Genomic DNA, 25,778 nt, shown 5'->3' with positions numbered 1-25,778 from the left:
ATGAAAGAGATGCAGAGCGGTCACAACCCGAGCCCAGCAGTCCCCGGGCACGGCAGCAGACGGACCTGTCCCCTGCCCATATGAAAGCAGGGACAAGGCAGGCAGCAGCTCCATGCCTGGACGCAGCAGAAGCCCGCCGCCTGTTTTGTCCCCGGTCCCACTGTGCCAGAGGCCACACGGTCCCGTGGAGCACACACGTGCTCCCAGCCACGCTGGCTTTGAAGGTGCTTTGCTTCCCACGTTAGCCAACTTCGGACAAATGTCACCCTTCCTACGAAACAGTTCCTTTTGCTCCAGAAGTAGAATTCGTTTTTCTTCCCCAAATTTGGTTTTGAACTTTTAACTGTTCAGCTTTTACTTAACGCCCCATCCTACTGCTTCTGAAATGATCTTCCCAAATCTCCTGCAGGCATTAGGCTCCCTGACCTGGAAAATGAACCGTTTGCAGCCTTGACTGGTTGACACTAACGAAAGGTGCAGGTTCCAGAGCACCCGCACCCTGTCTCCGGTGGAGCCACTGACAGCTGGGCGAGCTCCACTCCTCTGGAAGTGAACTCCTCTCCTTCATTTTCTTCCCCAAACGTGGTACCATTAGGCGCAAGAACTGACAAAAAGTCACAGATGGCACGACACGGTTACAAAGCAGTGAATCAGGCACTGCAGCGTTTTGGGGGAGGTTATTTTGCGGCTGAACAAGCAGCAGAGTTCTGGGCGCTGGGTGCAGGGCGCGCTGGGGTAAGTGGCCACGGGGAGGTGAAGGAATGGCAGAAATCAGCATTGTGCAATTAATTAAAAAATCCCCAATGACTGAGAACAGATTTGCTATGCCCTAGAAGATCAGAAACAGCCCCGAGAGTATGCACAGGCTGCCTGGAGCTCTCCCCTTTTGGCAATCCCCCATGGGTGCTGGGCAGTTTGCATCTCAGCACCCATCACCAAGTGTGCCTGCCCTACCAGGGCTCTATATGGCCTGGGGACAAGGGGGTGGCTGCAGTGACAAGGGCTCACGCTGATGGAGGAAATGAGCTGAGCAGCTCACGGCAAGGCCCCGCGAGCACCCAGCTGCCTCCCAGAAGGGCTGCAGGAGCCAGCGATGTCCCCGCGCTCAGCGCCAGCGGTGCGGGGGATGCCTCCCTGCAGCAGCATCCCGGGATGAGCACGCACAGAGCTCAGTCTCAGCACTGCTTAGGCTTGTGCTCACACCTCACTGCCTTCAACAAAGCAAAATGGAAAATAAATAAATAAATAACTAAAGAAAAATTCGGGGTTGATTCTCTGGTGCTCACAGGGCCTCCAACCACCGCATCTCCCAGTGCTTTAAAGACCCAGCGCAGCGAGGTCGTCCAGCATCTCTGTATGCTCAGGGATGGAGGCTGAGACCAGAACTGCAGCCGAGGTGACAACACGGAGCTTTCTGCCAACGGGAGGAAGAAGAGAGAGGTGAAACGATTCCCCCCTCGCCATCGCTGTCCTCACCGAGCCTGGCCCGGACCCAGGTACCCGATCAGTCTCCCTGCCCCTGCTGCTCCAGCCGCTCATCCCGCTGCCTTCCGTGCCTCTGCCTTCCTCTGCCCAGCCTCTGCTCCTGCCGAGGTGCCGGGGCCGAGCCCCCCTCACCCTTTCCTAGGGACGCCCCTCGGGGCAGAGCCCTGCTCAGCTGCCCCAGCAGGGCTGGCAGCGCAGCAGGCAGGCAGCTCTCGTCCCCTCGCAGCGCTGCGGCGGGGGCACGGGGAAGCTGCTGGGGAGTGACAGACACGAGCATGACTCATTTCCCTTGTTTATTCCCCCTCTTCCCATTCAGCAACCCTCGCACTTCTTTTCTCTTGCAATCTGCATTCAGACTGGGGAGCGGTTTGCCTGCCGGCTCTGCACAGACGCTCGGCTTTGAGATCCCTGCAGTGCCCCAAAGGCTGCAAGCGGGGACGTGGGGCTCACGCCGTGCTCAGCACCGAACAGGCAGGACCCGACCTCGGTGCTGACCAAGGGGCTGACAGAGAGACCCTATCTATGCTGGTCCCTGGAAATATTCCCCATGCCCGTGCTCCAGCCTCTGTGAAACGGGCCCCGGGCTGTCACTGACTGTCCTCTGGGCGAAGGGACACTGCAGGCACTGCCTGCCCTGCAGGGGAATGCACTTGCTATAGAGCGAGCAGGCGAGGAAGGGAAGGGGGCAGGGAGGGCAGGAGAGCTGGGCGCCACTCGCCGTGCAGAGCTGCCCGAGCTCAGCAGGGATACAGGGGGATGGCACCCACCAGAGAACCAGGGACTTCAACTGCAGAGTCTGGGCAGGACGACAAGGGGCGGATTAGCAGCCTGATGCGATGAAGAGGAATATTTAATGTCGGGCTGGACCCGGTGCTGGATGCAGGGAGCGGGCATCTGCGGTGCTCCCTCCGGCACCCGCCACGGGTCGGTCACGCTGGGTTACTCACTGCTTACATCCTCCTGCCCTCTGGGCAGATGTGCTGCAACCCTGCTGAGATGCCAGCAGGCACTGGCAGGGCAGCAGGGCTGGGGCTGAGCCTCCTCCACGTGTCCAGCCTCACGGGAGGGGATGAGCAGAAGGCTGGGAGCGGTCCCAAAGCAGGGGACACATTCCCGGGCTGCTCGCTCCTTCCCTGCTGAATCGCTTTCTGCCCCGTCTAGCTCAGAAAATCCCCAGCCTCACAGTGGGAAAATGAAAGGGAAAAAACAGACACATCTGGCCCCAAACCATCTCTGGGGCTCTCAGCTTAGCAAGCTCCGCTGCGTACAGACTGATCCATCTGCCAGCGCAGCTCCCCGTCCTCTCTGCTGGGGCTGGGCTGCCGAGCCCCGAGGCTCATCGGGATGAGCTCGTCTGTGCTGCCCGGGCATTTAATCTACTCAGTGACCTTTAACAGCCACGGGCTGCACAGCGATCTGAATTTTCACCGCACAGACTCCAAAGGAAAGCATCCCGATACATGAAGTACCTGTGCACTGCTAGAGGAGGGACAGGGGGTCTCGAGGGACCTGGCGAAGACATTTCGGTCTCTCTCTTTCCTCCCTGACCTACCATTCCTGCCAGTCTGCTCCTGCTTGGAGGCTGCATGGGCGGATTGCGGAGTCCCGTCCCTATATATTTATAAATACAAATACATTTATAAATACATACATTCTGCTCAGGATAAAGTCACAGTTCTGCAGGGGACTGCGCCTCAGCGTATTATGGCTTGGTTCCCAGCCAGCCTAGCGCTAGGTCTGCATCCAGGGAGAAGGCCGGAGAGAGCAAGGACTGACTTCTGGCTGAGCTCCAGGCCTGGAGAAGTGACCCTGGCCTCCCCTCCTTCCTTCCTCCTGTGGCAAGCGACCCATCCTCAGCTGCTCCCCATGACATGCCCGTGGCACTGTTTTCCTGGGTGGTGATAAATGCTCAGTGCGAGCTGCCCCACCTGTCAGAAGCAGGATGCAGAGCCAGCAGGTGACGGGTGAGGACGATGACCCATGTCACAGCTGGACACGGGGACACAGCCACCACCAGGCTTGGCTTGGCCCCTTTCCAGCGTCCCAATAGAAGGTTTTAATACCTATTTCACGAAGCCATGACCAAAGCTGAACCAGGTATTTCACTCCACACACAAACGCATCTACGTGCAAGCGTGAACCAACCAGACATCCTCCTGCAGCAAAGGCACACAGCTGGACCGCAGCTAAAAATGCAAAGAATCACGGTGATGGGCGGCAGTTTGGCTCTGAACATAACAGGGGGACTTCACCGAAAGCACTCCTTCGAGCAGATCACCATATTCCATCCCCGTCACTCTAAGAAGGTGCCTGGATCTGGAAAGACCATCAGTCTAACGAGATCAGCCTGTTCAGCTTAATGAATAGGAGGTGAAGAGGTGACTTGAGCACCATCCAAAATATTGAAAGGCAGAAGGGATGCTGGATAAAAGAGCTACTCAGCTGAAGAGACAAAGGTATGCAGAGGCAGCGGAGGGAAGGGAACAGTCAAAGTAAGAGCAAGGCGCCGGGGAGAACACCTACCACTGCAGTAATATAGAAATGGTTCTGACAAGCTCACCGCCACTTGAAATTTTACATCTGATTGAGTGTTTGGGTTTTTTCCCTTAGCAAATTGAACAGGAATAAATTAAGGGATGTGCTACCGCCTGTGTTTTGCCGTGGGTTAGATCAATGATCCAAATGTTCTTTGCTGGCTTTGCAGTCAATGAATCACTAAATTTGGATCCACATCCTCACCAGATGGATCAGAACCAGAAACCAAGGTACCGCTTTCCCTCAGGGTTTAACGGCGCTTCTGTCTGGTTCTAGAGCAGCTCTGGTAGTTTTAGTGGGCGTTTTATACCTGTTTTCCCCCTGAAAGCTCAATTGCAAAGTTCAAATGATTTTCTAAGCACATCAGTTCTCACTAAATCCTTGCAGAGGAAAGTTTGAATGGTCCTAAAAGTCCCAACACCGGCAAACAACTAAAACAAACTTAAACTGGGGGGTTTCCTGAGTTACAACTTTCTTGATGTGGCAGAGGGGGAGCAGAATTTCTTCCTGACTCTTTCACAGCCAGGGCTGGCAACACTGAGACTGTCTTCCTGAAAGCACATTCTGGCAGAGGGATTTTGACAGTGGGCACAGATATCTGATTTCTTCCATCTTTTCAGTAACAGGCTGTGACCGTGCTTCTCTGGCTGTTTGGCATTTGCTGGAAAAGATTACGATGAGAAGGAGAATCGATAAATTCCATCACAGATGACAACTGTGGAGGGAAAACATTGCTGGGGGTTGCTAATCAACATCAGCAGTTGGGAGGGATGGAGCGTCCCAGGGAGGGAGGTCAGAACCCCTCACCCTAAATGCTCCCACACATCTTGGCAAAGATCCTACCAAGAGCTCCTCCGGCACAAGTGCCCCCCCTCCATCTGCAGTGGTGCTCCTGCCAGGTTCCCGGTCCCATTTCAGCAGTCTCCTGTCTCCTCGCCTTGAAAGCCTGATTGCAAATCCTAAACAAGTGCTCTATGATGGGCTGGCTCCCTGCCCAGAGACTGCATCAGAAATTCTGCTTGATGTATCAAACCCTGAGCAAGCCGGGGGGAGGGAGGAGAGCCAGGGGACGTAAAGAAGGGGTGCCGTAGACAACCCTGACTTCCCTGCTCCCCTCCTTCCAGGACACCAGGGAAGCACCGGGGATGCTCCCTTCCCTTTGACCTGTCCCCAGCCAGAAGGGCTTTACACCACAGCCTGCTGGATCTCAACCCAGGGGAAAAAAAACAGTGAGAGGGACCCGGGACGCCAGATGCAGCATCACACTCTTCCTACTGGCTCAAGGGACCACATCTCGCATGGTTGGTCTGGGTCTGCCAACCCCACGCTTCCCTGCCGGACTCCTTCGTCCATCAGCAACGCAGGCGTTACGGCAGTAGCTGCTCTGATACTAGGAGCTCCTGACTGCAATCTTAAATATCAAGCCAAGGCCACGCTTACAGCAGAGATCCTGCTCTGCAGGGTGACACAAGTCCTGCCGAGGACGCTGACGAGAGAGGCTCCGGGCACCTTGGTCAGTGCCGCCAGGCAGCGTGGTCTGCAGGGGGGACAAAGAATCCTAGAATATCCCGAGTTGGAAGGGACCCATAAGGATCATCGAGTCCAACTCCTGCCACCACACAGGTCGACCCAAAAATTCAAAGGAGGCTCTTCGGAGGCTGCCAGACCTACAGAGCTGTGAGGTCACGCCGCGAGCTAGCCCTTTGTACAATTTAACCCGTTTCTCTCTTGGCAGGCGTGGACAAGGGAAGGGAGCAAGGAACCAAGACTGTGGAGGCCCCAAGCAGCCCTGAGCAGCACTTTTGAGCCAAGGAGACCTAGAGATGCAGGGCTGAGCTCTCCCAGCCATCACCCGACACTCAAAGTTTCAGTGCAACCTGGAGCTGGCTTTGCGTTTGGCCTCCTCAACGGCAGTGGAAGAGCGAGAAGACCTTTATTGGTTTTAAGCCAAAAGCGGCATTAGCTCTTCATAAAGATCTCAAATATTTTGGAGTCAAAGAGGTCGGTTTTCAGGCTCCAGAACTGTCAAAGGCTCTCAGGTCAAGAGACCTCTGGAAACTGTGCCGGTTGATGCTGGCCGCCTCCTATTTCATCCTCATGCCCTTTTAAACGGAGCTTCTTTTCCCAGTGAGGGTTTGACCCAGAGCACCGGGCAGCCCCCGGAAGAACTGCTGACACCCGCGGGCTCTGCATCATGCCGATGCTATTCCGGCTCCCTCCCCGCCACGGCCTCCCCTCGTTAGATGTCACAGCACGGGGACAGGCTCCTTCAAAGGCAGAGGGGAGAAAAGGCGGCCACAGCTGTGCTTTTCAAGCCAGTTCAGCGCAATCGCTGCCCTCTCTGAAGGATGAACTTCTGAAAAAAAAAAGGTGGGACCACGCTGCAGAACGTATGGTATCGCAGGCAGTCCCTGAGAACAGGACGTCCCTTCCCTGAGGTGCCTACTGCAGGCTCCCTAAAAAGCAAAGGCCTAAATCTAACGTCAATTCCTCGTACTGACCAAAAGTGGGAGCTCCGCGGGCTGGATTTTGGGGGAGGGTGAAATGCCAGGGTGATCTCAGCCGGATGAGCTAGCAATTAGTCATAAAAAAAAAAGTGATAACCAGGCCACAGGCCAAAGGCAGAAGAGAGGGAAGAGCAAGTGCCTCAGGTGGATGCAGGCAGGGTGGGTTGGGGCCTGCATGTAGGGAAAGTCTCACCCAGAGCTCAGCATGGTCACTGGTGGGATGTGGGGCCATGGGGACGGGTCGGGCCCTGCAAACTCCCCCGGCACACCCCAGTCCCCAGGAGCAAGGAGACCGACCACCGCACAAAAAAAGGGGCTGGCAGGAGAGACAGAGAGATCTGATCCATCCTAACAGCCTCTGGGTCAAGCTAGCGCGTGGAAACGGGGCCAGCAGCAAGAAAGGTCCTCCTGGGACGAGGGATACGAGATCAAGTGGCAGCAGGGAAGGAGACAGGACTCCTTTGAGCGGCTGCGGAGACGTGGGGCCAGGGTCTGCACAAGGAGGTGCAGAGGGGATGGAAATGTGTTTTTCTTGAGGACATCTTCTGTCTCTAATCCACACACTGAGATTAAAATCTTTATGTTTTCCCCAACCCGACAAGCCACCAAGGCAGAAGACCGTAAATCAAGGGCACTGCTGCTGGTATCCACCTGCACATCACAGACACTTTCTTGGCCCTGACTTGGACCAACCCCGCCTCGTAGAGGCCGAGGATCTGCCCCTGCCCTGCGGGGATGGCGGGCTACCGGGATCCATTCCACCCCCTTACAAAACTTTTTGCTACATCCATCTCCCACCGTACCCAGCACCATCCCAAAGCCGCCAAGGTGGCTGATAAGTGCAGCATTCACCCAAAAGGTCACTGCCTGCTGCCTGACCCCGCCGGCAGTGGGAGCAGTCAGAGGAGGAGTCCCGATGCCGCTGTCCCTTGTGACTAGGGCTGGGCTTTCCCGGCGGGGAAGGAAGGAGCTTTGCCACTCACCTAGCAGCAGGTTCATGAGGACCTCCTGGCCTGCCAGCGTGCTGCTCTTCACCAGGCAGATGAGCGTGCCCGCGATCCAGGGGATCCCGTGCCCCGTTATCCCCAGGAGGTTGATCATGGAGCGGGCGCCTCCCCAGGACGACGCTCTGTTGGCGCACACTCCCAGCCGCTTGGACATGCAGATGTCGATGGCCAGCAGGGAGTTGAAGGCGATTCCCTTGAAGGAGGGGTTGAGCTGCATGCAGTCCTCTTCGGGCAGCTGCTGCGACTGCCTCCGCTCCTTGGGGCTGCTGTTCGGGGCGCCGGCTGCTCCCGCCTGGCCGCTCTGCTTCCTCCCCTGGCTCCTGCTCTCCTGGGTCCCTTTCAGGGGCTGGTTCAGGGAGAGGAACTCAGCCCTGTTGAGGACATTGTTCCTGTCTCGTGCCCTGGACCGCGGCTGGGATGCTGGCATTGCAGTCTCTCGCTAACGGAACCTGCTTTGCAAACACCGGGAAGGAGAGAAATCCCTCTTCTCCCTGCGGAAAGCTTCGCCCACTCCCACCCTCACGAGCTGGGGATTTGGGAAGCTACAAAGGTTCCCCTCTGTTGCAGTTGCCCCCAGCACAGACTGCAGCTGTTAAATATAGAGTAAGGAATGCACATGGCTGTTTACTTCATGGGCCTAGCAAGCTTGGAAGGAAAGTTAATGCCAGGCTTGGCAGCCACTCCAGTGCCAGGGAAAAAGGTTAAACAGCCAATAGATTGGAAGAAGAGGAGGGAAATGCTTTGTGCCAAAGGTTGGTTGCTTCTGGTCTGGTCTATTTAAATCTTCCAATTGCTTATTCCCCTGGGCTGCAAGGGAAACTGGGAAATGTAGTTTTTTTTTGGCACAGTAATTCATATTTGGGTATCAGAGCATCAGCGCTGGAAGAGATCACAGTGCTCTAGTGGCTGCCAGGGCGGGCAATGCAGCCTGGCTTCCCAGCCTCTGTGCTGGGCATCACTTGGGGGCTTCCCTGCAAGGGGCCCGACCCAGCTATCTCCTGGTTTTGTCCGTCCTGCGGTGTCTCACCCCTGCTAGGGCACCCTAAGTAGTATTTCTTTCTCCCTGGCATGAACACCTCCTGAGCATCACCAGCCCCATCCTCTCCCCCCGCTCAGCACGCATCCCCGCAGCTCCTCCATCACCACCCCTGCCTGCAGCCCGAGGAGAAGCAGCACCTGCCTCTTGATTAAAAGAGACGCGGCGCCACTAATGAATTCCCATCCCCCTGCCCCCGGCGCTGAGCGTGCCCTAAATACCGCACACGTTTCTGCCGTGTCATCCAGCATCGCAGCTCCGGCGCTGAAAGCAGGTGACAGGCGCTGCCGCGTCCCCGAGCTGTGGCTGCAACCAGCAGCGGCCCCGTCGGAGCTGGCACCGCGGTTCGATGATGAGGAAGGGTCCCCACGGCACAGGCTGGGTGCTGCGGGCTTGTGCCGGGCCCTGGGGAGTTCTGCAGGGGGGAGAGGAAAAGATGAATATTGCACCAAGCAGAGGCACAGGCACGTCTCTTGGTTCCAGTGATATTTACCTATGTAAAATTATAAAGGTCAATATTAGAAGAGGTAACACTGGGAAACATCCACGTATCTTTGAGAGCCTTATCTGAAACCTACAGGAGAGCTTAAGTGCTAAATGGAAGGCGGTCCTGGCTTTCTAAGATAATAAAAACTTTGCACTTTCTTTGCACTTGTTATCCATAGCTCCCAAAATACTTCAGCTGAGCTAGGCGCCCAGCCCATGCCTGTCTGACAGACACAGGCCCAAAGAGGCTGCTGCAATATTTGGCCAAGTAAATCGGTGCTGGAAGTGCTGAGGAGCCTTTGCTCACCCTTGTGTTTTGCTTATGAATCAAAGGAAAATAATACGCATCAACTTATTTCTGAACCACATCCTCCGGGAACTTACCCTGAGCCTGCGACGGTGACCATAGCCGTGGGAAGAGCTCTTCCCCTCCTTACCCAGCCCAGCACCACCAGCTCCTTTCAGCTCAGGCAGCAAATTACTGCTCGGGGCTGAGGCCTCCCAGGAGCACACGTTGATGCTACCCCCAGCACCTACCAGCTCTTACTTGCTCGCCGCCTGCACAGCTGCATTCTTACGCTATCAGGCAGGTCAGTGCCCCGTCCCTGTGTGCCCGTCCCCTGCTGCTACCCTGCTGCAAGGCTCTGAGGCACGTGGAAAATCTCAGCCCGCTTGACACCAGCCAGTGTGATATCGGGAATATCGGGAGTTGCTGCGGTGCTTTGCCGTAGCTGTCACCTCCCTGCTGGTCGGCCTCGCCACTTCTGCAGCTCACAGCGGCACGGGGCTCCTTGCAAGCAAGCGGCTGCGAGCAGAGGGTTAACGCGGTGGTGGCCAGGAGCCTGCAGAAATAGAAAGGCTCCTTGCCTCTCGTCCCCTCCCTGCGCCGGGGATGCTGAGCTATAACTGGGCACGTTCCTCAGGAGCTGTCACTGGGAAAAAAATACCTTGAAAGCACCAGGAGCTCATTTCATCCGGTGCCTGCCTGTTCCTCTGACCCCTGATGCAGGCACAGGGGGCTGCTCTGCCTTGCACACGCTGGGGGCCAGCCCCGGCCACCAGCGGGGAAGGAGACAAGGAGGAAGCACAGCATGGGGTGGACACGCTGCTAACATGCCTCTGTCGAGAGGAACGGGAGAGGAAACAACTTGGTGTCCCATTTGCGGTGGTTATTTTCCTTTACCATGGTTGAGATGAGGAAGGGGAGACCCTGCCTTTCGGCAAACCTGCAGGGTTTGTAGGGCACCGGGTGGGCCACGCTGCCGGGGGAGCAACAGCAGGAACAGGCCCAGCAGAAGGAAATGCAACTCCCAGCATCGCCAGATGCTCCTAATTGTTACTTATCACAGCTTGGCCTCAAAAGCCAATCTCCAGCAATTTCATCAGCGAGCACCAGGCTCACGGGCACAGGAGCCGCTCTGCGCACAGCTTAGTGCAGCCGCTCTTGGGCGAAGTGCACTAATTCCTTAATCACACAACAGTGTGATGGAGACGGGCATGGCCAAAAAACAAGGAAAGCTCCAGCCGAAGATGAAAAGCTGATTTAATTAGACTGAGATAATGCAATTTCCTAGTTGACCAGAACACCAGAGATTGCCAAGTTGAAGCAAGACCTGGCTGGAGCGGCGGTGAAGCTGGAGTCTCAGAACATGCAGCTTCACCCGATGCATAATGCTCCGGGAAACTGTGACAAGCTTGTTTGAAAAGTGTGAAAGAGTCTTGGAGATGTCAAAGTATTTCAGCACCTTCTGGAGGTTGCTGAAGAAACTGGATTTTTCATTTGGAGATGCTCATTTCATTCTTTCCTGTACTTCAAGTTGTTTGTTTGCAACTTGAGCGCGTTCTTAATTCCTCTCTCTGTTGTGGGGCTAGGAACAAGGACGGTGCCCTTCTCAGAGATCCTGTGATGTTTCACACAGATAAATATTTAGCCAATGCTTTGAGAAACACACAGAAGGAAACCATAATGTTACCCTATGGCCCTTCCACCCCCTGCCACACGATTTGCTCAGAGGGCTCCGTGCACGCCGTGGCGGTGCCTCAGCCTGGGAAGGGCAGGAGCCAGCAGGTAGGAGGTGAGGACCCCGCAGCCGGTGCCCTGCGTGGGCAAGGCCAAGTGCTGGGGGCAGGACCCCCCCCCGGGACCTCAGAGCCAGCAGGAGCAGCCTCCCCTCGTCCTGGGGCATTCGCCTGTCAGGATCACCCAGTAGCTCCAGCCCTTCCTACCTGCTGCAGGGCAGACGACACGCGCACAGACGCTGGAAAACGCCATGCAGTGTGTGAGCTAACCCTGCTTGCTGTGAGCGCGGGGCAGGAAGAAATAAAGGACGCTTTGCTCTGTGCCATCCCATCCTCCCTCCTCATTCCCCCAGGTTTCCCACTCGGAAAAGAGCCAAGGTGCATGCAGGTGGGGCTGTGAGGATGCTCAGCACCCTGCAGCTATCGCTGAGTGCCCCAGCACCCACACCTCACCCGGGGCTGAGCTCTCTGCAAGCCACGGCCTCAGCTGGGCGATGGTCAGCAGGAAAGGCCAGCCGCAGCGCTCCTCAAAACATCCGTGCCAGAGGTTTACGACTTCCCCGCAGGCCACTGCCGCCTCGGACACCTCTCAGCACCCGCTCCTCAGTCCCTTTGCTGCTACCAAGAGCTTTTCTAGTTGCTGGAATAGCAGCTCGTCCAGCCCAGGGCTGCGGGTTTTAGTAAGGAGACTGCCCCTGCGCTGAACCTACCAGCCAAGCTCCAGCCGGGGGAGAAAAACCTCCATCTGCAGAACCAAGAGAAAATACATGGCATTGAAGTGAGAGGGGAGGAGAGGGGAAAAAGAGAGAAGGAGGAAAAGAAAAAGAGGAAAGAAGGAGGGGAGGAGAGAAAGAGAGAAGGAGAGAAAGAAGGAGAGGGAAGGAAAGAGAGAAGGAGAGAAAGAAGGGGAGAAGGAGAGAAGAAGAGAGAGAAGGAAAGAAGAAGAGAGAGAAGGAAAGAAAGAAGGGGAGAAGGAAAGAAAGAAGGGGAGAAGGAAAGAAAGAAGGGGGAAAGAAAGAAAGAAGGGGGAAAGAAAGGGAGAAAGGGAGCAGGAGAGCAGGAGGGAGCCCTTATCTCCAAAGAAACTACATTACCCACAAGCCGCGGAGGCGTGGGAGGAAATGCTGCTCTGCAAAGGAGGGCTAGCTCCAACAGCTGCAGTTTAAAAGAGAAACCCAGGGGGAGGGATGGGATGGGAGGGAGGGAGGGAGGGAGCGGCGGAGGGCGGCCGGCAGGGGCGGGGGGGTCCGGCCGCTGTCCTGCTGCTCGCCGGGGCGGCGGCGGCGGCGCCGCGGGGCGCGGCTGCCCGGGGGGGGGCAGCGGCGGGGCCAGCGGGGGCCAGGCGGGGCAGGGGGCGACTTGCGGCAAAGTTTGACCCGGCCGCGATGCCTCCGGTGCTGCCGGTGCAGGGGGAGCATCCCCCGCCCCGCTCCCCCCTGCTCCGCCGCAACCCGGCGCCGTCCCCGGCCGCATGAGCGCGGTGCGAGAGAGGAAGCTTGCGGCAGCCAAGAGGCGGAGGCACCGATCCTGCTCCTCTCAGCACCCCCCCCGGGTACACGGCGGAGAAGGCGAAGGAGAAGAGGGAGAAAAAAAAAAAAAAAAAAATCCATCGGCGAGGAGCCTCCCCCCCCCCCCCCCCCCATCCCCAGCCACCCGCCCCTCTCCCGGCGCTCCTCGCCCCCGCAGCGGTGAGCCCGGCGGGATGCTGGGGGGGCGCCCCCGGCCCGCAGCACCCCCCCGTGTGCGGGGCAGCCCCGGCGGCAGCCCCTGAGCCCCGCAGGCTCAGCCCGCAGCAGCAGCAGCAGCAGCAGGAGGAGGAAGGTCGGACACCCCTGCGGACGCCGCTCGCCCAGGAGGAGGAGGAGGAGGAGGAGGAGGAAGGCCGGACCCCCCCCCGGGATGTCACGGGAGGCGATTGTGCAGCGCTGAGCGGCCCCAGGGCGGGGGCAGCGGGGGGGGCTCGCCGCCGCCTCCTGCCCCGCCGCACAGCCCCGCCGAGCGCCGCCGGGATTTATGGTGCCGGCTATTTCTAAGGGGGAAGGAATTAACCAAAAAAAAAAAAAAAAAAAAAAAAAAAAAAGAGGAGAGGAAAAAAAACCGACCCGAAGCCCTGACAGCGCTGCCGGAGGAGCCTCCAAAATCGGAGATCGGGCTACTTTCTTTTTTTTTTTTTTTCTTTTTCGCATTTTCCACCCGTCGCCTTTTTTTTTTTTTTTTTTCTGTTATTATTGTAATTTTGTGCGAAAGGAAGTTGTGAACAACTGCAAGTCAGGAAGTGGAAATCCACACCGGTTGTGACAAGCTGGGGCTAAAAACTATTTCATTATTTATATAGATGTGTCTATCAACATTCTGCTTTTCATCCAAAGAATAAAGGGAAATACCGGCCAGTCCTATGTCTGACGGGGAATGACAGACCGCATCTGAGAAAAGGAAGGACTAAATATACCATCTAAGAACAACACCGTTATTTATTGAACTCGAGAGACTTTTCTTTTTTCTTTTTTAACCCAAAGACTGTTTGAGTGAAAGATTTAAAGGGTCATTAAAAGGGAGAAAAAAATATTAAAGGCCCTTTTGCTTCTGAAGTGCAGCTAACCTCAAAATAGGAGCAGTGCTTGTAAGACAGATACTCAAATTAAGGCTTTACATGATGAATTTTCTATCCTATGGATATCGGTTCTGAGATTACAAACCAAGAAGATCTGTAATTGATCTAGCACCAGATAATTTCAATGCCTAATATTCCCCAGGATTGCTGGAGTACCCTAGGAGCTGCGTTGGACTGTATTCAGGGTATGCCATGGGCTGTATTCAGAGTATTAGCTGCAAATCCAAAGTTTTCCGGGAAAGTATTTCAGTGATTGAAGTCAAAGCCTCCATCGATCCCATTCCCACCAGCATCGACGAGTCCTCCAGCGTGGTCCTGCGCTACCGGACCCCCCACTTCCGAGCCTCTGCGCAAGTGTTGGTGCCCCCCATCCCCAAGAAGGAGACCTGGATCGTGGGCTGGATCCAGGCGTGCAGCCACATGGAATTTTACAATCACTATGGGGATCAGGGCATGTAAGTATTTCCAGAGCGCGTGCGGGGGCATTTGCCTAGCGGGAAGGAAGAGCAGGAGAGCCACGGCCTGGCTGGGGAGCGCTGGATTAAGCCAAAGTCAATAACCCAGTTGGTTTGATATTAAAAGGCAGCTCTTCTGAAACTTAACAGGACTTTCTCCTATGCTAAAAAAATAAATAAATTAGGAGAGCTTGTGCCTGCACCTTTTAAAGCAGTGGGTGTCCTCTTTTAATGGCAATGTAGTCAAATGCTAACCCCAAAATGTGCTTTGTTGGCGACCCAGAGCAGCACCGTATTTCCCAACAGCTTTTGAGCAGCGCCAGGGGGCTGAAATCCCAGGTCTGCGATCCCAGGTCTCCCTCAATCCTGCGAAGGGCACCCCTGCTCTGAAACACCCTTGGCACGGAGGGGGGCCCCTGAGCGCCGGCTCCTCTCCTCTGCATCCCTCCCCAGCTAAAACTGCGCATTGACGAGCCCCGGGGAAGCCCGGAGGCTGACACTTGTGGCACGCCGTGCTGCTGCTGCAGTGTGCCATCAGCGGCCAGCGCCACAGCCCCCAGCTCTGGCAGCGCACGTTGACAGCGCAGGAGGAATCCTGCTCGCTTCGCTCCCAGCAGCAGGCAGCCTGCAGGGAGAGAGCAAGAAGGATTTAACCCCCTGCTGATTTAACCCTTTGCATCACCTTGGAGTAGGGTAAAAATTTTAAAATAGCTTCATTTTGGATAATGTAAGAGCGGGAATGTGCACGTATATATAAGGTAGGAGGAATCTAGGGGCCGTTTGCACTCCAAAACCCCCGTGTTGCTGGTCAGACAGTCATAGCGAGGCAAGAATGAGTCAAATTAAAATGTCACCTCCCTGCTGCGAGGAGTCCTCTCCCCCCGGTACTGCACCCCCGCCGGTTTGCTCACCAACCGTCCTTGCAGGCTTTGGCCCACGGTTACACCAGCAGCAGCCACTCGCCGAATGCCTGCACAGAGCAGCGATTCTGCAGCTCACGGTGCCAGGCAGGCTGCGGGTGCAGCAGGGACCTGCCCGGCCCCACAGCCCCGTGCCCGCAGTGGGGTCGCTGGCTGGAGGCCCCGGTGCTGCCCAGCCTCCGGGAGCACGGAGGAAGGGTGCAGAGGCTGGGTTTAAGCAGCCCTCCCGGCTGCTAAACCCGAGGGCTCTGCGGGAGGGGGATGCTGGCTCGGCCGCTCGCTAGTCGTTCACATAAAAAATAGGTGAATGGGGAGGGCTGAGAGAGGGTGGGGATGCAGAGGAGGGCTAGAGAGCAGGGCAAACTCGGACTTGGTGCAGTGCCTTCCTGGAGGCCTGAGCATCTGCTCTGCGTGCGCACCCCAGCCCTCGCCTGCCTTCTGCCTGCAAGCCCAGATGCAGGCACAGGTTCAGCAGCTCAGACACGGAGCAGATGCGTGTTGGAAGATGCAGGCCGTGGGGAAGGGCACGCCAAGGAGCAGCCGTAAGCGACAGACTGTTCCCACCCCATCCCCATGTCCTCTCCCTGCTCGAGCAGAAAGTGCCTCGAGACGCAAACTCCAGCACCTGGCAAAAGCAGGAGCAGTGAGGGGGCAGAGGAGCTTACCTTGATGCTAGAAGTACTTACAACAGGCCTGAGATCTGTAGGCTTTTTGGCTCCAAAACCATCTTCAGCAAGGACAATTTGTTGCTCAGATGTTCCCAGTTCCAGGCCTTCGGGATTTGCATATGTAATTCTCAGGCTCATTTAGAAATCCTGCCTTCAGCAAGCAGCTGCAAGGAAAACAGAAAAGTCCGGTGTGTATAAATACAGCTCGCATCCACTGGAATAAGGAGGGCAGGGCAGAGAGCTATTTAGACAGTGCTGCTGTGGATTGCAACCCCAGACATGTTGCTTTACTTCTCTGCACCCAAGTTTCCCTATTTTTAAGGGAGGATTTGGTACAGTCTTCCCTTGCTGGAATGCTTTGAGAGCTATAGACAAAAGTTTCAGCTAAAAGCTGTAAACAGGTAGTCAGAATTAAACACTGCAGATGTGTAGGAGAGCCATTATCCAGAAAGTCGTGGAAGCAGAAAGATTCCTCCCTGGGAGGTTCAGGCACATTTCGCTGATCCAGAAGAGCTGCCCAGCCACAATTCAGGATTGGTCTGCTCCTCCACCCTGCTTCTTTACGTGTGTCACCATCGGAAAGCTATAAATAAAGGTGATTGGGAAGAAAGGCCTCTTTCAATGCCATCGAAACATACTCTTGGGAGACCTCTATAGAGCCAGGGACAGGACACAAGCCTGTCTGAAAGAGTGGGCCTTCAGCTGATGCAAGGCCACATAATTCCACTGACCTCCATGGAGCTGCATCAATTTATGCCAACAGACTGCTTGTCCCAACTCACCACGATGAAGAGACACCACTGGAACAACCTTTATTATTTTTTTTTTATGATTTTTTAATCACAGTGGTGAGGGGTAAACAGAAAACTTACAGCAGGGTTTGGATTCGTTTTTCACTCCTGCCCGCTGCAGTTCGTGGCTGTGCACAAGCTGCCCTTACGCTGAGGACAGAAACAGCTGAGAAATACTGGAGCAGATGGAGCTGTGCATAAGACTCATATACGGATGTTAGATACAGAGGGGATAATTTCGACACGCGTTTAAAGCGGCACTGACAATTTTTTGGCTTAATGCAGCGTTTTTAAATGGAAGGAGAGGAAAATAACTAAAGCTCAGCTCACACAAAAATGCTGGGGTTATTTTGCTTGTAAGTCAGCATAAGCTGGCAGGAACACGAGCACCCTTGGCAGGAGGAAGTGGAAGCGCTCTCTGACCTCTGTCAATGCAGAACCGGGGAAAACCCCCAAGTCCCAGTGCTGCCGTTACTGCTCACCCCGAGCAGGGTTTTACCCTGAGCAGCAGCTTCCTCCCCCAGGGACACACAACATGGAGCATCAGGATCAGGCCGCAGAGGTCCAGCCCGCACAGGACCAGCAGGACCCGGCTCCGGGCAGCATCTCCTGGGCACCCGTGGACGCGGTGGGACCCGCGTCAGCGTTGGGGACGGCATCACCCAGTCGTGCTTCTTCATCTCCATGGAGACGTGCGAGGAGCAGCGCAGATGGTGATATGCAAAACAGAGCGAGAAATAAATCAGAGTTTGAATGCGATCAGCTGAGAATCTTGGGAAGTTTCAGGTAGATTTGCTCCCCCGGCAGACTCACCAGGACAGCTCGGCAGCACCGCATCGTCGCTGCACCTTGACGGGCATCTCTCTCCTGCGAGATTAAATCTTCCGTGCCCTGCAGCAGAGAGACAAGGAACTCGAGAAAGCGACTTGTCAAGAAAATAGATCCCCGGTCATCGGAAGGGAAAACAGCCAAAAACGGATTCACAAAAAAAATAATTTAAAAATTGGTTGCGTTGCCCAGCTGAGGACAATTCACTGTAGCTGCCCCTCCAGGGGGGCTGAGGGAAAGGCTTTGCTGCCCTTATGTGGCCTGTGGCTCTAACCCCATCTAAAGAGGTTGTCCAGCCCTGACATGAGCCCGCTCAGCTAAACCAGCAGCAATCCCTCCCGGTCGCTTAGTGTCGGGTCTCTGGAGTTTTACTACCTGCACCCTGGTTCGGGAGGCACATGGCTGGAGGACAGGCTGATGAGACTGCGACCACATCTAAAATTTCTTTCCTGTTCTCCACTGTAACCCTGGCTGGAATTGCTTGACGTGCCAGAGTAGGTGAGAGAGAGACACTGTAAAGGACAAGTTCAAATTAAGCAGCTCTGAATATCAGGTTTTCCTCCTTTCGGCCAGTCACCAGCCCCGGCGCAGGAAGGCAGGGGGTCAGGGGAGCGATGGCTCTGTCTGTGCCGAGCAAGGGCTGCATCCAAGGAGGGCTTTTTAAGTCAGGGAGCTGTTGGAAAGGAAGGGCATGGGAAAGCACGAGGTTCTGCAAGTCCGTCTGCCCCGTGACTGATCAGGAGCTGGCTTTGAGGAGCAGGGGCTGAGGCTGCACGAGTGCCCGATGCCTGCCTGGAGGGGTTAGCTCGCTGCACCCACATCACGCTGCTGGATGCAAGGAGCCGGAGGCTGCTGTGCCTGGGGCTGCTGTCACTGCACAGGACACTGCCCCCCCAGCACGTGCTAGGGGCTTGGTTTCTCGTAGCAGAATAGGAAGAAATGTAATTGAATGAGAAGCAGGGGAGTAAAGCTGCCTAAAGCAGCATGGCTATCAGCAGCAGGGCTGCTGTTGGGCCATGAGAAGTAGCTCAAATGTCCTCCTCCTGGTAGCAAGAGGACATTTGTCAGGGGGGAGATGCTGTGGTTTCTGGTGATGCTCGTGCTGACTGAAGGTTTCAGAGCGGCAGGAACAAGCTTGTCACTATCACAAGCTGGAATCTACCGCTTTTGGAGCTGCTCAGCCCTAGTGAGCCGATGAAACCAGATAGGTGGGTGCCTTTTCATGCCTGCTCCCTGCTATTGTCAGCAAAGTGTTTACTGGGCACTTTCTGGCCTTTCCTTGGCTCGACACCATCACAGAAAGATGCTGATGCAGCCAGAGATCCTTCCATAGCGTTCTTCCCAAAGCCAGCCAGAGGCCGGCCACTGGCACGTTACTTAACACAGACGAGCCCTGCAAGGGAAGGCTACTGCCGCGGCTGGCAGGCAAGGGGCAGCCACCAGCAACCCTCGTGCAGCCTCTCCTTTTGGTCCAGTCATGGGATCATCACAAGGCCTCACTTCTTTCTTTTCTTGTTACTAAGCGCTGCACATAAGTGCGATGGCTTTGAAACCTCAGGGTTAACCGCAGTCGCTCAAATTAGGCCCAGAGCACTCCTCAAAGAAAGGCAGGCCGGCTTCCTCTTCCCGGTCCCTGCCCACGGTCCCTGCCCACGCCGTGTCTGAAGCAGAGCACGCTCTGAGGCCACGCTGAGCACAGCCTCTGGTGCTGGTGGGGAGGTTTCGTTTGAGGCTGGACTGTGTAGGTTCTGCAAGCAACCTCCTGCCCCTGCCTGCTGGGCCCAGCCCGGCCCTGCTCCCCCTGCTTGTTCCTGCTTGAACCCTGAGCAGGGCCTGCAGCCTGGATGGGCCCATGGGGGCTGAAGATGGAGCCAGGAAGCTCCCAGAGGATCCCCAGCTTTTAAAACAGCCTCGAGCAGTTGTCCTGCCCTTCCTTCGCCTGCCAGCCCCAGACGTGGGCCAGCTGGGATCAGCCCCTCACAGCCCGTTTGGCACGGCCACATCCAGGCAGCCTCCATCTCCGCACCTTCACACCACATCTGTCACTTACGTGAGCCTCCAGGAAATTGTCACATCTCATCCCCGGGCTGCAGTCAAGCTGAGAACCAGGACTGTGGAGAGTAACCCTAAAAGGTCTGCTGAAAGCAGAGGAAGAGCCGCTGAAGCATTTCAGGGGAGAGGGACCAGCTCGGTGGCCGATGCCCTCCGGTTCGTCTCTCCCAGGACAGCCGAGTCCATCCAGAGCCCCACCAGCTCTTCCCTCTGCAGAGGGGTGCAGCGAGCCCGGACAGCTCTGGTTTGGAGGGGAGCCTGCGAGCATCCCCCGGCTGGAGCAGGGCTCCTGGCAGGGCAGCTCGGGGATCTCCTTCTGGCTGCTTTGGGTACGCATTTTCTTCCAGGGAAAGGACTCCCTCTGCCTGCTGGCTGCAGGCTCGGGCGCAGGAGGCTGCAGCAGCCCGGTGCCGTAGTGGGCAGCTCTGATCCCACAGCTCCGATCCTGCAGCCTCACATCCCGCAGCCGTGCATCCTTCATCCTCACATGCCAGCCCTGCTCGCAGCCCTCAGCACAGAGCCCGCTGCAGCCTCAGCCCAACGCTCGCCCTGGCATCCACAGGAGCCTTTTGCAGGGACCCACGCTCCCATGAAAAAATCAGTGAAATGAATCCTGCAAGGTGTCTTCCAGCTACAGCCAGATGCTTAGAGCTGACTAGCGAACGAGCCAGTGATTAAGCCAGTGATTACAAACACGCAGGCACTTCACGGTCATTAACTAATTAACAATCAGCCTCCGAGATGGCCACATTAGTGTCAGCCGGTGGAGAGGAGCAGCTCATCCCACGCCACCCTACACAGACCGGGGGAGCAATACACTTTCCCTGTTCCTTGCCTGGCTCCAACCAAGGCTATTTTAAGCCACAACGCCGTGTTCTGGGTGAAGGCCGTGACAGGCACCCTGGTGGGCTCCGACGCAGCCCCTCCATCTCCCTCCCAAAACCCAGCACCTCAGCACAAAGCCTGGAGCCTGAGCACCACGGGAGGCCAAGGGAAGATGCCAGCAGGGAAGCCATTGTGCCGTGTCCCCTTTCCCAGCCCTGCAGCAGCCCCCAGCAGCAGGACTGCTGGCATCTGTGGGGCCTGGCAGGAGCAGGAGGTGGCCCAGGTGAATTTGAGCCTCTGGACCAGCCTGGGTCTTAAAAAAAAAAAAGGTCCTCAAATTACTGGCACATTCCCAGCATGTGGGTCATGGTCGTGCCGTTTTGGTGCCATTAGAATTATAGAATCACAGAATATCCCAAGTTGGAAGGGACCCACAAGGATCATCGAGTCCAACTCCTGGCACCACACAGGTCTACCCCAAAATTCAGACCATTAGGCTGTGAATATCTACCCCTTTTTCTCTCTCAGACATTTACTTCTCCTTGGCCATTTAAACATCAGATTGGAAGTCAATAAAAAATCCTAGTTCTGTACCAGCTCTGTAAGGTGACAGAGGACTGTTCTCACTTTACTTTCTTGCTAGAAAGTCTGACCTTTCTGCCAGCCTTGCGAGCACAGAGCAGGGCGACCAGCGAGGGGCTGGGGCAGCCTTACAGCCAGCTGCCCTCTGTTTCTCTGATTACCGTAACTTCATCCCAGCCCTGGTGCGCAGCCTTTGAACCGGGCTCCTGCCAGGGCTGCAGAGGGATGGGTTACACTGCCAGCGCCACGCGGACAGCGGGAAGGGCCAGCGGCTCACCCAGAAGGATAAGAAGTGTTTTAGCAGCCGGGGCTCAAAGAAAGTCAGAGCTGAAAGGGGAGACGGGAGCCCTTGGGGCAGGAGGTAGCAATGAGCAGGGAAGCTTTACGGCCGCGCTGAGTCCTCGAGAGTGATTTTAGTCCAGAGCTTAGCCCGGCTCTCCTGTCCCTTAGCCCAGAGCCCACCAGCTCTGCCCCCAGACAAGGAGCCGCAGGGGGATCCCTGCAGCACTGGGCTTTTTGGGGGCCGGGGCTCCCCAAAAACCTCCCCCTACAGCCTCCCTCAGACACTGGCATGTCCCCAGCTGTTGCCGGTCCCTGCAACGAGCGCGCGGTCCCGCAGGGTCAGACTTTCACCATCAGTCCTGGAAATCTGCAACCACCCTTTTAATGGCAGGGAATTGCTCTGCCTGCAGGGAGGGCAGTAAAAGCTGAAGGGGGAGTGCATTCACAACTACTTCCTCTCCTTCCTTAAGTCCTGCGTGCTTCTAAATCAATTAATTAATGCATTATCCTTAACTTGTTGTTGATGATGGCAGGTCAAGTTGGGAGCTTCCAGACCTACTGGACGGTAAAATCCAGGCCATCAGCGACTCAGACGGAGTGAACTATCCCTGGTATGGGAACACGACGGAAACCTGCACCATCGTGGGGCCCACGAAGAAGGAGTCCAAGTTCAACATCAGCATGAACGACAACTTCTACCCGAGCGTGACGTGGGCCGTGCCCGTCAGCGAGAGCAACGTGGCCAAGCTCACGAGCATTCACCGGGATCAAAGCTTCACCACCTGGCTGGTTGCCACCAACACAGCCACCAACGAGATGGTGACCTTGCAGACTATCAAATGGCGCATGAGGCTGGGCATAGAGGTAAACCCCAGCAGACCCCTGGGGCAGCGTGCCAAGCTGCAGGAGCCCTCTGCTCAAGAGCAGCCCCAGGTCCTTAGCAAGAATGAGCCAATACCACCCAGTGCCCTTGTCAAACCCAATGCCAATGATGCTCAGGTACTCATGTGGAGGCCAAAGGATGGACCACCGCTCGTGGTGATACCTCCGAAACACCGATAATAAAAACCTGGCGTCCCGGCACCAGAAGGGAGAAAAAAACAAACAAACAAACACAAAAACAAAGCAAAACAATCACTTAGGTATTAGAATAATAACACGTGTAATCTGAGCAAAATCAAACTGCACTTTTTAGTCATTCAACAAATGCAACCATTCTACCTTCTCCCATTGGGACGGATTTCACTGTGCTAAAGCTAAAGAGGAGACCTTTGACTGGGGTCTGTCTCATCACTGGATTCCTAAGGGAAGAAACTAACACTGATGTCTATCCGTAGAGCTTTCTTTTCTTCTTCCCTACTTTAGTTACTGTTTGAACTTCAGTCTCATTAGCTTGTCCAGACTGCCCAGAACAATAAGAACATTTTATTTGGGATTTTAAGAGTCTTTTTTTTTTTTTTTTCTCTTTTTGGTTGAGAATGAAACAAGTTCCTGGAGCAAAAAGTTGACTATTTAAGATAGGGATTTATTATTTTTTTTTAAGCTGTAAGGTTCTGAGTTGCAAATCCAAGTCATGCGGCCTTATGTAGACTTTGCTTTGCATTGCCAAACTTTTGCCTTAAAGCTACGTTTGAAAAAAACAAAAAAAATATCACCAGGCAGAATGTCCTTTCTACAGAATTTTTGGGGAAAAAGTTTTGGAGCAAGGAATAGATTGTCAGCGTGTCACAGGCTGATGAAAAGGGCACAAAGCGTGATCAAAAGAGAAATAAATCTTCCTGGTTTTAAAACATGGAACGAGGAAGCATGGAAGTAATCCCAGTTTCAAAGCAATGCAAATAAACCTGCTGTAGAATGGCTTTTGAGTGGGAGCTGCTAGGCCATCTCCTGCTTCGCGGAAGGGATAGGGAGCAAGCTCGCACCGCTTGCGCTTTCTGTTCTCAGTCTCCCACTGGCGTTACAGCATGGGGTAATCTCACAGGCAAGGCCCACAGCTGGAATCGTGGCCACAAGGGGAGAGGGGGATGCTCAGCCCGGCTAGCCCAGGAGCCCGCTGCTGCCCGGCCCAGCGCAGACGGTGGTCGGGTGAGGTGCTGCGGCCCTGTATTTCCACGAAATCCAAACAATAGTGCTGTAAGAAAAGCAGGATGTAAAAGGGATCCTTCTGGAGCCATTGGGGAGATGCATGGGTGTAAGCGAGGGCAGATCTTATTGACCAGGTCTACCCTGCAATAGCCAGAATTCAGGAACAGCCACGTCTGAAACCAACAGGTACCTATTCCTAGCAAACACTATAAGCAAACCTATGAAAAACTCTTCTTCCTACCAGTACAAACCATGCTGGGGTTAGTAGATCATTCTCTTCCAGATGGCCTCACGATCTACACGACTTTCAGGAATGGGGCACAGGCAGGACCGCCGGTGGGACCGTTCCCACTGGTTGTGGCACCCGAGTCTGTAGTGAAGGAGAAGGCCCGAGGTGGTGCAAGCAGGGAAAGAGCAGAGCGTGGGGTGTAGCTCCTCCAGGAAATAAGGTGCGTTTGGAGCACAAGTCAGGACCGGTAGGTTTTAACAAGGACCATGTCCTTGTTAAACCAGAGACAACCAGAGGCACTTCTGAGGAAGGAGGGGAGGGGAGGTAGCTGGCAGGGGACGGGCACAGCACACGGGCAGAGGAATTCCACTTCCCCTTCCCTCTGCAGCTCTTTCCACGAAGATAACATTTCTTCCTCCTAGTCACAAAAGGCCTCAGGAGCTAGGACTGAGGAGAGCTCAGCGCACCAGATCGGAGCCTGGCCCAGCCTAGCTGGTCCGGACAGGGCTCCTGAGAGGCCTCCCCTCGGAGAGGCACCGATAAGCTGCTATTGCTACCTTCATCTTCCACACAGGACATTACCAACAAGAAATTCTCCCTCGTTGCTTCTCCAAAGCCATATCATCTACTCGGGCAACAGGTTCAATATCTCCCCTGCCTGGGGAAAGCGTGCCCAGAAGATCTGTCCCCCCACGGCAGTCTCAAACCAGCAGACAAGGATACGGGGTCCCCATGACTTACCCCATGCCCAGGGCAGGCCACCCTCCTCCTCGCACCACTTCCAGAGATGCTCAGCTGCCGAGCTGCCCTCTCCCCCCTCAACGGGCAGATCTTCATGGTAGGAAGTCCAGCATCACAAGCAGCTCGCAGACAAACGGACTGGATCAAACCCAAATCCATGAGCCAAAGGTTGCCTAAATCTAGGCTTTGGGACTATAAAGGATGAGGCTAGGGAGGCGTTGACTTGCACAGTCTCTATTAAACTCCATTTTCTTACACGGATTCAAATCCTAACTACAGCTCCACTGGCACAGCCCTTCGGGACTTGTCTGTATTTTCTCCTAGGCAATACACGCAGAAGAGGACAAAACGGGAGCTGTGGGGGAATAGCTGATAACACTTGCACACATCTTGGCTACTGCTTAGATGCACTCTGGGCAGTCTTGTGGGTGGGAGTAGAAGGGGTATTTATGTCTGGTATTCACTTTGTCTCCAGGTGCTGAGTACTTACAGTTCTCACTGATGTCAGCATGGGTCGAAAAAAGCAGACCCGGTTGTCTTAATTAGCTGCACAAAGGAATTCCAAGGAAAGATTTCTTCTCAGTCACCAAAAATCACATTCAGGGAACACCTACGTCCTTTTCCACTTAGCTTTGTGTTGGACTCAGTCTCTCCCAGTGCGTTAAGTAAATCTGGTTCCTCCTCCCTCTACCTGGTGAACTGGATGCATCCATGCAATTCGATGCTAACCTCCTGGCTAGTTTGTCCTGTTGCACTGAATAGACCCAGCTGAGTAGTAAATATAAAACTCAAATTTCACATTGGGGTCAGCTTTGCATGGACTTCTCCCCTCCCAAAGAATGCCTTTATCCCGTGCCTAGTTTGAAACGTGGCCCCCCCCCACCTCCATTCACACCACCGGACGCAGCACAGAAAAGGGATGCTGCCTCTCTCGAGATTTCATGCTTTGTGATTAAAAGTGATGTTTTTTTCCAATGCTGCTTCATTGCAAAACTGACGAGGACAGATCGTTTGAATATAAAAGGAATGGTGGCTGGAAGTGACAGGCGCTACAGACACCGCTGCTCGCGGGGCTGGTTAGAACGGGGGCCCAGGGCATCCTGCACCGAGCGGCTGCAGTCAGCAGAGGTAAAGCGAGCTCCTGCTCGGGCAACTTTGCGCAGCCAAGCTGGGGTGCCTGGGGTTGCCCTGGGGGGGGTGATGGAGCACCACCGTGGGGTACCCTGCACCTGAGACCGCCCCTGCCCAGCGGGGCCAGCAGCCTCACCGCTCCCACCTGCGGTACCCAGCACCGCTCCTGCTCTCCCCACCTTCCTGCTCCCGACACCCAGACGGGGGCAGGAGCCCAGCAGAGCGAACCAAGGTACCAAGCAGTGGTGGGGAGGGTTAGACCCGTTCAGCCAGTGCAGCAGAGAGCGAGGCTGGCCCCGGCAGCACTCCGAGGGCTGCCCGAGCGCCGCGTCCTCCCGGCCATCCTTGCCCTGGCTCGCGGCGCAGCAATAAGAATCGTCCTTGGTCTTGCAGAGATACTGTGAAAACAAAACCACGATGTACCAAGTCTGGACACTTATGGCGATGTAAAAACAAAACCCTGCTTTTATAACAGACAGAAAAAATAAAGTGAAATTTTCAAA

General features: G+C 55.3%; 2 protein-coding genes across 7 annotated transcripts in view; one reads left to right on the top strand and one right to left on the bottom strand.

Moving 5' to 3' along the window:
• PLPP7 (phospholipid phosphatase 7 (inactive)) overlaps nt 1-21,142 on the bottom strand; it is a 24,948-nt gene extending 3,806 nt beyond the window's left edge. The window contains exons 1-4 of one of the 6 annotated variants that reach the window (XR_014574413.1): nt 15,053-21,142; nt 8,797-8,985; nt 7,511-7,983; nt 1,501-4,681 (exon numbers count right to left, since the gene is read on the bottom strand). Coding sequence is in view for 5 of the 6 variants with exons in the window: in XM_083807192.1 (XP_083663318.1) it covers nt 7,511-7,961 (451 nt within the window). In the remaining variant the exon portion in view is untranslated. Of the gene's footprint in view, nt 1-1,500; nt 4,682-7,510; nt 7,984-8,791; nt 8,986-11,528; nt 12,071-13,177; nt 13,239-15,052 lie in introns of those variants that run through there. The other 5 variants (XM_083807192.1, XM_083807191.1, XM_083807195.1 and 2 more) reach the window with 5 other exon arrangements.
• FAM78A (family with sequence similarity 78 member A) lies at nt 13,804-25,778 on the top strand. The gene is made up of 2 exons (XM_083807196.1): nt 13,804-14,141; nt 21,623-25,778. The coding sequence occupies exons 1-2, from the start codon at nt 13,879-13,881 to the stop codon at nt 22,149-22,151; spliced, it is 792 nt and encodes a 263-aa protein (XP_083663322.1). The 5' UTR covers nt 13,804-13,878; the 3' UTR covers nt 22,152-25,778.

Source organism: Anser anser, assembly GCF_964211835.1.
Source record: "Anser anser genome assembly, chromosome: 21".
In the NCBI taxonomy this organism is placed as follows: Eukaryota; Metazoa; Chordata; class Aves; order Anseriformes; family Anatidae; genus Anser; species Anser anser.
Note: the sequence above shows the minus strand (reverse complement) of the source record. Positions and strands in the feature narration are given on the sequence as shown.